The sequence below is a fragment of the Chiloscyllium plagiosum genome, unplaced genomic scaffold, assembly GCF_037043375.1.
Source record: "Chiloscyllium plagiosum isolate Xiang-an unplaced genomic scaffold, Cpla_swu_hap1 HiC_scaffold_44, whole genome shotgun sequence".
Taxonomy (NCBI): Eukaryota; Metazoa; Chordata; class Chondrichthyes; order Orectolobiformes; family Hemiscylliidae; genus Chiloscyllium; species Chiloscyllium plagiosum.
Window position 1 is genome coordinate 3,618,664 of NW_028270182.1, and position 9,980 is coordinate 3,628,643.

General features: G+C 42.7%; 1 protein-coding gene across 3 annotated transcripts; it reads right to left on the bottom strand.

The window, feature by feature from the left end:
• Positions 1–1,959: 1,959 nt before the first annotated feature.
• aunip (aurora kinase A and ninein interacting protein) lies at positions 1,960–9,615 on the bottom strand. Of its 3 annotated transcripts, none has more exons than XM_043683353.2 (4): positions 9,442–9,615; positions 8,462–8,585; positions 5,223–5,367; positions 1,960–3,236 (listed from the first exon to the last, which is right to left on the bottom strand). In XM_043683353.2, exons 2-4 carry the CDS (start codon positions 8,549–8,551, stop codon positions 2,068–2,070), a joined length of 1,404 nt encoding a protein of 467 aa, XP_043539288.1. In that variant the 5' UTR covers positions 8,552–8,585; positions 9,442–9,615; the 3' UTR covers positions 1,960–2,067. The 3 variants fall into 3 exon arrangements, with proteins under 3 accessions (XP_043539288.1, XP_043539285.1, XP_043539287.1); XM_043683350.2 differs by having other exon boundaries at positions 8,447–8,585; XM_043683352.2 differs by lacking the exon at positions 9,442–9,615 and adding an exon at positions 8,934–9,366 and having other exon boundaries at positions 8,447–8,585.
• Between the last annotated feature and the right edge of the window lie 365 nt (positions 9,616–9,980).

The window sequence follows — 9,980 nt, forward strand, 5'->3', positions numbered from 1 at the left end:
CACTGACATACCCACTGTTGCTCCTCGGAGATTTGAAATATGTGACTCTTCTCCCCTACAGCTCAACGTGAGCAATGTCAGTGGTAGGGGATCTGACACCTTTGGTTTTAAGATCCACCATCCATTCCACAATATTGCCCTGGGCTTATTAAGGAGATTATAGAAGTGTGCGGTGCATTTATTGCGATCAAAGAAATGGTCTCCCTCCTATCAGAAGGATGTTGTAAAACTTGAAAGGGTTCAGAAAAAAACTTACAAGGATGTTGCTGGAGTTGGAGTGCTTGAAATACAGGGAGAGGCTGAATAGGCTAAGGCTGCTTTGCCTGGAGTGTCAGAGGCTGAGGGTTGACCTTATAGAGGTTTATAAAAAATCATGAGGGGCATGGATAGGGTAAATAGACAACGTCTTTTCCCTCAGGTGGGGGGGACAGAATTAGAGGGCATAGGTTTAGGGTGAGAAGGGAAAAATTTTAAAAATACCTAATAGGCAAATTTTCACAGAGAGGGTGGTGCATGTATGATATGAGCTGCCAGAGGAAGTGGTGAAGGCTGGTGCAACTACAATATTTAAAAGGCATCTGGATGGGTTTATGGATAAGAAGGGTTTAGAGGGATATCGGCCAAGTGCTGAAATGGAACTAGATTAGTTTAGAAGATCTGGTCGGCATGAATGAGTTGGACCAAAAGGTCTGTTTCCATGCTATACATCTCTTTGATTTTATGACTCTAAACATAGCTACAGAACATGAGGTCATTCAGCCTGCCACATCTGTGCTCTCTCTCTGATAGAGCTATTCACCAAAGTGCCACAGCCCTAGTGTTTTTTGTTTACAAATAATATCCAATTCATTAATGAAAGCCTCAGCTGAACCCACCTTGACTACACTCTCAGACAAGGCATTCCAGATCCTGGTGATGAAGGGCTTGTTATTTGAGCAGCAGTTAAGGACTCTGCGCTTGTACTTGATAAGAGTTGAGAAAGATGAGGAAGAAATCTCATTACAACTTACAGAATCCTGAGAGGCCTACATAGAGTGGATGTGGAGAATTTGCTTCCATGAATAAGAAAGACTAAAACCTGCAGGCACAGCCTAAGTGAAGGGATGACCCTTCAGAAGTGCGAGGAGGAGGAATTTCTTCAGCCAGAGAGCAGTGAATCTGTGGAATTAATTGTCACAGAGGACTATGGAGACCAAGTCATTGAATGTCTTTCAGACAGAGATAGTTTTTTTTTATTAGTATGGGGATCAAGGCAGGAGAATGAGGTTGAGAAACATATCAACCATGATTGAATGCCAGAGAAGACTCAATGGATCAAATAACCAAATGCTGCTCTTATGGTGTTATGGATGGGCCAGGATCTTTCCCAGTTCACTGTTGTTCATATGTAATGCACCAATGAGGTACTATCTATTTCCCATGCCAGCTATCCTTTGAGAAAAGACCTGCATTTATACTATTCAGAATGTCCCAAAGTATTTCATAGGCAATGCAGTGCTTTTGAAGTCAGTTATAATGTATGAAACACTCCAGTCAAATGTTATGCATCCAAGCTACCACAGTCAACAGCATGATCTTGACTAGATACCCTACCTTTAGTAATGTTGTTTTAAAGATAAATACTGAACAGGACAATGGGGGAGAACTCAATGCTCTTCATTGAAACAGCACTTTGATATCTTTTGCATTTACTGGGCCCCCAGTTTAACAACTCATTCAAAAGTCAACACTTCTAACTGTACAGCACTCCCTCAGTGTTGACCCTGGGAGCCTCTAGGATGAGAGATAAGAAACTTTTGCACACTGTATGGACCTGGTATTTGTCACATGAATCCTCAGTTTGAAAATAGAATATCTGTGTAAGGAGGCAGGCAGGAAGTGAAATTCTCAGGTGCTTTGTTGCATGTTTGATTGAATTTGTGCACAATTTAAATGCTGCACATTGAGTACAAGTTTTGATTGCACTAGAAAAATCTTTATTCTTTATAACATCTTTAACTTGCCTACAGAACACAAGGGAGAAAGCCGACAATCAAAGAAATAAAATAGCAGTCAATACATCCATCTTTAACAATGTTTGATCACTGCATAGCCTTCAGAATCTTGTGTAAACAGCAAATCTGCTTGTGGACAGACTGTGTCATCATATTTCAACTGTGCTATGCTGGATGATTCACACCAGAGGCCTGAATGATGCAGTTTCTCTTTCAGAGGAACATTATAGCATATGCCGCCATTGACGCCCAATGGAAGGTTCCGATTGTTGGTAATGACCACTCCATGCCTGCTGTCTGTGCGCCGGTGAGAGATAACTCTGTTTCCCTGGGAGTCTTGGCTGAACAGGAGTGACAGCACACTCTGATCACTGCATGCTGTTTTGGGCTGTTGAAAAACCTCAGTACCTTGGGGTACATTCCAATGGTGCAGAAATGAGTTGGCTCCTGGTGATAGCGAAGGTCTTTCCAAAGATGCTAGATTAAAGTTCAACATGGGCCCAAAGACATTTTCTTTGTTCTCTGAAAATACATCTCTGAAACAATCTGAATTTAATTTCTTAGGCAAGTGTGCCACTTCTTGCCTTTTCGATAACTTTTGTCTGTTCACATTTTGTTGTGTGGAAGTAAGCTTGCCAAGTAACCCTGTTTCGAAACTCTGCATGCTCAGGATTTCTGACGCAGCGGCAGGTAAGTCAGTGGACTTCCCATCGGGAACAGGCATTCCCTTATATGATGTGTAATTCATGGCTGGTGATCTGGTTACCTTCCTGTGCGAGATAACTCTATTTCCTTGTGAGTCTTGAGTGAAATCCAGCTGAGTAAAATCATCAGGAGGCTCACTCGGAGTGGCAACAGATGCACATGTTACTCCTGCAGTACCATGTGCAGATGGTAGCTCATACTCAACAATATTGATGTTGGCACCACCCTTAAGACAGGAATGTTCTCTTTCCTTGAACATCTGGTGAGCCTGCTTATTTAGAATGTGGGTAGTGTTGCCATGTGTAGTTCCACAAAGAGGCACTCTCTCCTCTGAGCTGCAGTGGACAGCTCTTAAGATTGACGGCAACCTCTCCTCGTGGCCCACAGGAGTGGAGTAGCCAAAGTTGTCTCTGCAGAAATCATTGTCAGTGATCAGCTCAGGCTGATCTGTGTATGTTTCCTTTTCAGTGACAGAATTTGGGGAGGCAGCACCCACAGCACTCAGGATTGATATGCGTGTGGGGTCTGCAAGTTTACCTGTGAAGAATAAATGATAAAGAGAAACTGGGATATTTATCAGTATTATTGATCATTACAATTGTCACTCCTCACTGTCCAATCACTGAATTTATAAAATATAGCTACAGTGAATTTACAATACAGGAACAAGGTATTCACTTCCTCTGCTCTGTGCTGGTAATTCATGAGCCTCATCTCATCCCCATCTAAATTTAAGCCTATCAATATATTCTCCATGATTTGCTAATCCAGCTTCCCTTTCAACGTGTCAATACTATTCATCTCCACCTGTATTCTCACAAGCCACTAGAATTTCCTTTTAAAATTCTAATTACATTAACCCTGGAATCCTGCACAGAACTTGGTCCGACTTACACATAACGGTTCTCATTTTGCAAATGCAGCCATAGGCTTACCTTGATGAGGAACACTGCAGATAGCTTCTACCTGACCTCCCACCAGAAAACCAACCAGTATTGAGTTTTTTTTTTAAACTGTGTGCAGATCCCAAGCTGACTACAAAGGAACACCACAGGAAATCAACTAATTATTAAAAGAATTGTGGATGCTGGAGGTGTGAAACAAAAACAGAAAGAGCTAGATGAACTCAGCACACCTGCAGCATTTGTGGGGGAAAAAAAGCAGAGTCTGGTGACTCGTCATCAGAACTGATCTGATGTTCTGATGAAGAGTCACTGAATTAAAAATATTAGTTCTGCTTTCTGCCCAGAGTTTCTGCAGCATAATTTTGGTTACTGTAATTTATTTTAATTGTTTTCTGCTAATTCAGGCCAGACTAGGTGCTAAGGGATGCATTAGAAGCTTGGGGTGCCGCTGCAGAGATTCAATGGAGAAAGGTCACTTGTTTGAGGCCCTTCCATCATAGTACATCATGGAGTTGGTAACTGTGTAAAGCTCCCTCATGCTGTATGCTTGCTGTAGGTGAACAGAAGCTGTAATCGTAAGTGTGTTGCCACATACTGTGCTGAGACAAACTGACCTGCTTTGCACTTTATATAAAGTTGACTTGGGTATAAAATGTACTTTTACACATTTTATGAACAGCGCATATTTTTAGAAAAACAAAGCTTATTTGCTGGTTCAAACAGGCACTTAATACTTCACTTCCAAACATCCCATCATTTCCTACACTTGCAAAGCAGAAAGAGAATCTGGTAACTAGGAATGACTCAGATGGTTCTGAGAAGTCATTTTGACATTTGCTAGTTGCCAAGGTGGAGTGGTTACATATTATTATTTGTGAAGTAAGCACTTCCACCCTATTGCCACCTTTTAAAACAAATCATAAAAGAACATAACAGTGTGTACCTTAAAATAAAAATCAAACACAAACATCATTGATTCAATGGGGATTGTTCTGCCTGGAGCAGAAGATTAAGGCAATATTCAATTCACAATTGAGGGGTTTTGATAGAATAATTAAGGAGAACCTTTCCAGTGTTGGGAACTAGAGTGATACTGATTGACAAAGGAAGATTAAGAGAAGTTATTTTACTCAATGAGTCATTGTGATCTAGAACACAGTGCCCAAATGGCCAGTGGAAGCAGATTTTATAGGAGCTTTCAAAAAGGAATTGGATAAATACTTGAAGGAGAAAACAACTTTTGATGCAGGTGACATGGGATTAATTGGACAATTCTTTCAAAGAGCCAGAATGGGCACAATGGGACGAATGTCTTCATTCTGTGCTGTATCATTCTAATGATGAGGCTGATCTAACAAGATCTCAAAAGAGTCATTTTGACCTTGAAACAATAACTTTTGTTTTCTTTCTAAAGATGCTGCCAGACCTACTTAGATTCTGTTGAACCCCTTAGTCTCTTGTACCACAATCTCTACTGGATAACTTTCTCACAGTATATACTATAGGGTCCATGAGGGACTGCTCAGACTCCACAAACTCAGCATTGTTGAATTTGATTCAAATTTATGTTAGTCCCCACAGCTATCTCAATGACACATAGCAAAGTAGGTTTTCATACCTTTAGCCTTTGGAAAGAAGAAGGAAGAGACTGTTGTCTGTTTTATGCACTGCTGAGGAGCCCTTGTCTGAGTGAAATTTAGAGCAACCTCGGCAGTGTGATTCCTTCTGGACAGCGGATTCAGCAGCTTTGAAATGGAATGGGACTGAAAAGAAATTTAAAAATAAAACAAGTTAGGAATAACTTGTCACCAGCGCAAACTGAAAAAATAATATCATTTACATATATCACTGCGTAGGCCTCAGGTAGAGTATTGTGGCTAATTCATGTCACCAGATTTCACAGGAAATTTGAGTAGTAGGCCATTTGGCCCCTCAATCCAGCTCTGCCATTCAACTAGATCATGGCTAATCTTCTATCTCAATGCCATTTTTCCACATTATCCCTAAATTCCTTAATCTATTAACTTCTGCCTCAAATGCACTCAATGACTGGGCCTCCACAGTCCTCTGTGGTAGAGAATTCCACAGGTTCATCACCATCTGCATGAAGAGAATCCCTTCTGCTCCTATCTTAGCACCAACTGGCTGACCAGCAAAAAAGGTAAAGATCTTAAAAAAAAAAGCTATCAGGTGAGAAAGTTTATAGCCTTAAAACTTGTCCTTAAACAAAGTTAAAAATCACACAACACCAGGTTATAGTCCAACAGGTTTATTTGGAAGCACTAGCTTTCTGAGTGCTGCTCCTTCATCAGGTAGTTGTGGTTCTCCACAACCCAATCCAACACTGACATCTCCAAATCATGCCCTTAACCATTTAGACTAAAATGTAATTGAATTATAGAACACATTTACTGCACACTAGAAAATAGACAGGCAGAGAGGGTAAGATTATTAAGAATATTTGCCTTAACATCAGTGAATCTATACAAACAGGACACCGAGTGATAACATTCACGGCTGTTCCTTTTTGAAATTAATAAATAATGTTTAATTCTGACCTCGGAATAAAACTCGGTATCAATTACCTTCTCTCCCGAATTATTGTCCTTCGCTATTATCTATCTAGTTCAAAACATGCAGTGCTTTCATTAACTTTTGTGTTTGTGACAGTACCGCCTTTGTAAACTTGTGTATAAAAATAGTCTGTAATAGTATAATGTAGTAGCCGGCCAGTACTCTTGAAAGAACAGTGATTCCTACTCACCTGGGTTAATAGAATCCAGTAAGCTTGACTTATAGGTATCAGTGTTATGTTGTAACAGAGATGCTATTAATGAAGGGGATAATTAAAATTAAACTAAACTGTAAGAGTTTTTTTATTCCAGACTTCCAAAGAGTACAATCTCGGGGAAAAACCGTGAGAGGGATTCCCTGAGCCTTCTCAAATGTGTACCTTAACACAGGGACAAGAGACTTCAGTTAAGAGGAAAGGTTGGAAAAATTCAGATTATTCTCCTTGGAGCAACGGTTGGGAGGTGAAAGCAAGATGATGATGAGATGCTCTGATAGAGAAAGAAAAAGATATTTTCTTAGGTGATAACACATTCAAAAGCATGAGAAGAAAATTTGGAATTTGCACATTCTCCTCGTGTCTATATGGGTTTCTGCCGGGTGCTCCAGTTTCCTCCCAGAGTCGAAAGATGTGCAGATGATAGATGCAGGGTTGCGTGGCGGGCTGGGTGTGGGTGGGATGCTCTTTGGAGGGTCAATGCAAACTCGATGGGCTGAATGGTCTCTTTCTATGAGGATCTAGTGAGAGGTAAGGAGAAATTGTTTCACAAAAAGGAGTTGTCGGATTTGGAAGATCATTCCATAAATATTTCTAAAAAGTATGCATTTGTGGATGAAGAACTTCCCAAGATTATGGACAAAACGCAGGGGGTGTGATACTAAACACAACTGCTCCCTTAAAAAGATAAAATAAAACACTGCAGATGCTGGAAATCTGAAATTAAAAACAGAAATAGCTGGAGAAACATTAGAGTTAACATTTCGAGTCTACTCACCCTTCTTCACAACTGTGTTCTGAAGAAAGATATAAAAGAGACCTAAGGGGCAACTTTTTCACGCAGAGGGTGGTACTTGTATGGAATGAGTTGCCAGAGGGAGTGGTGGTGGCTGGTACAATTGCAACATTTAAAAGGCATTTGGATGGATATATGAATAGGAAAAGTTTGGAGGGCTTTGGGCCAGGTACTGGCAGGTAAGACTAGATTGGGTTGGGGTATCTGGTCGGCATGGACGGGTTGGACCAAAGAGTCTGTTTCCATGCTATAAATCTCTATGACTGGACGCGAAACGTTAACTGTTTCTCTCTCTCCACAGATGTTGTCAGACCTGTTGAGTTTCTCCAGCAATTTCTGTTTCTGATTTCTCAAAAGAGACTACTCAAGCACGGATAACCAAATAGTGTTCTTCCGCAATGTAGTTTGCTATGACTGGAATGGAGAAGCTTCGACTTTGAGCTGACCAGTCAGGAATATTTCCTGTGTTCTGTCTGTAGCGTCTTCCTGAATGTACAGAAACTAGAAATAAGTAAACTAAAATAGAACAAGATCACTCATCCAACTTATATAGCTATGAATAAGCAGCTCATGCCTTGACTCTGAAACGGGGATAATTTATGGCGTTGCTAGGTGCAGAGCAAGTACCTCCTCAGTCAATTTTATAGAGAATGAGTTGCTGAATAATTAGAAGATCAGTTACACATTACAGGCACCCTACTGATTGGTGACAACATGCAGTCATATAGTGTCTTTAACATTGTTAAATGTTCTAAGATACTTTACTGGAGCGATTCTCAGACATCAATTTGAAATTGCACAACACAGAACAGTACATGACAGGAACGGCCATTTATGACGCCAGATTAAACTAATCCCTTCACTCTGCCCTTGGTCCTGCCCTCTTCCACCACTCCTGCCAGCACCAAACAGACTCCTACCACATTGTGTAAAAACACTTGCCCCTCACATCCTTCTTTGAACTTTCCCCATCTTGCCTTAAACACATGGCCCCTAGTATTAGCTATTTCAACTCTTGGAAAAAGATGCTGACCATCAACTCTATGCATCACATGATTTATTGACTTCTTTCCCCTCAGTCTCCAGAGAAAACAACCAGAGTTTTTCTAGCGTCTCCTTATAGCCCACACCTTCTAATCCTGGCAGCTTCCTGGTAAACGTTTCTGCACCTGCTCCAAATCCTCCATGTGTGGAGATAATCATTGATAAACGGGGAGAAAAACATGATTTGTTATGAGATTTTGAAGATGATGCCAACCCCAAAAATACAAACCTCCACTTTCTTCCTCTTTAGCTCCCTTGTGTCCAACCAAATGTCACATTCCTCGACCTTTGGGTTTCCAGACTTCTTTTTGCGTTTCATGGGTGATCAAGAATGTCTGTTGACGGAAGGCAGGCTGAAACAAAATTCACAAATAAGACACATTATACCATGCAATACACAATAATCATTTTGGTCTCTGTTTCTGGGAAGCAGATCACCAACATCGCACCCGTTCAACTACGGGCACCATTATCCCCCAACATCGCACACATTAAACAGGCAGGATAAAGGGGGCTTTATTGGAGTCCAGGGTTGAGGGGGGTAAAACAGCGCATGGATGGGGGTGGGCAATGTAGGGAGTCAAAGGCAGGAGATGGGGTGGGAATTGGGGGGGGGGGTTACTTTTTGGGGGATGGAGGGGTGCTGAGGTGTTGGAGGAGACGTGGAGTGAAATCCAAAAAAAAGACTTGCAATTCAACACCTCTTTGGGTCATCCCATTTGTGAATGCAGCCTACATGAGGCAGTGGCCAATTTGAGCACAGCAAGATCCCACAGTCAGTAGCATTGCAAGGGTTGCGGGGGTACACAGCATTTTTTTTTTGTTTCCATAATTAGCAACGTTGATAGAACGTAGGAGCTAAGGCTCGGTTTCCAAGCCCCTTGTCCAAGCAGGGAAGGAGACGTTTGAAGAGGAGAGTGGAACCCCGTGATGGTTATTTTCCTTGGTTGATCAGTCCAGCAAAGACGGTGCAACTATTGAGGGCGACGGGGCGCGGATCGAAAGGGGGAAACCGCCCCCAAAGCACCCGATTACTCTAAAAATGTGGTGGTGGTGCGCATTGGATAGATGGGTGGGGCTAGTACAGGGCAGAAGGGCCGAATGGCTTTGCCCCCGCGCCGCTGAGACGATTGTGTCGACTGCTCAAACAAAACAATTCAGATTCATGCTGGCGGAAGGGGGTTTGGATTTGGGGGAAACAAAAATCACCTGAAATTAAAAATATAAACACGTTATTATCTAACACGGCTCGATCCCAAGCTGGAAATTCTGAGGTAAAAGTCGCTCCGCAGAGTTCCCCCGAGGAGGGGGGGAGTCTCCTGAAGCGGGTTTGAGTTTGGTTTTCTCGAATAAAAAAAGTTAGAAACCGTCCGACAATCTCGCGCTCGGCTTTCCCGCCCTGCGCGCGCACTCCCACCTGCCACTGGGAATGGCTGCGTGCGCACACCCCCGGCTCGGGAAAGCCTGCGCGCGCGCCCCCTCGGCCCAGGGAAAGCCTGCGTGCGCGCCCCTTCGGCCCAGGGAAAGCCTGCGTGCGCGCCTCCTCACCTCAGGGAGAGGGGAATTGTGGTAGTGGGAATGGTGGAGTGGGATGGAGAGAGAGAGTAATGGGGCAGGTGGAGTGGGGGAAATGGGATGGAGGGAGAGGGGGAAATGGGATGGAGGGAGAGGGGGAAATGGGATGGAGGGAGAGGGGAGTGGGGGAAATGGGGTGGAGGGGAGTGGGGGAAATGGGGTGGAGGGGAGTG

Excerpts from the sequence above, each read along its gene's own strand:
- aunip (XM_043683350.2), bottom strand. The coding sequence starts at position 8,551 with ATGAAACGCAAAAAGAAGTCTGGAAACCCAAAGGTCGAGGAATGTGAC. Across the intron at positions 5,368-8,446 it reads TGGAGGTTTGTATTTTTGGG|TCCCATTCCATTTCAAAGCT; the intron begins GTTGGCATCATC and ends ATTTCTTTTCAG. Across the intron at positions 3,237-5,222 it reads CTTCTTTCCAAAGGCTAAAG|GTAAACTTGCAGACCCCACA; the intron begins GTATGAAAACCT and ends TATTCTTCACAG.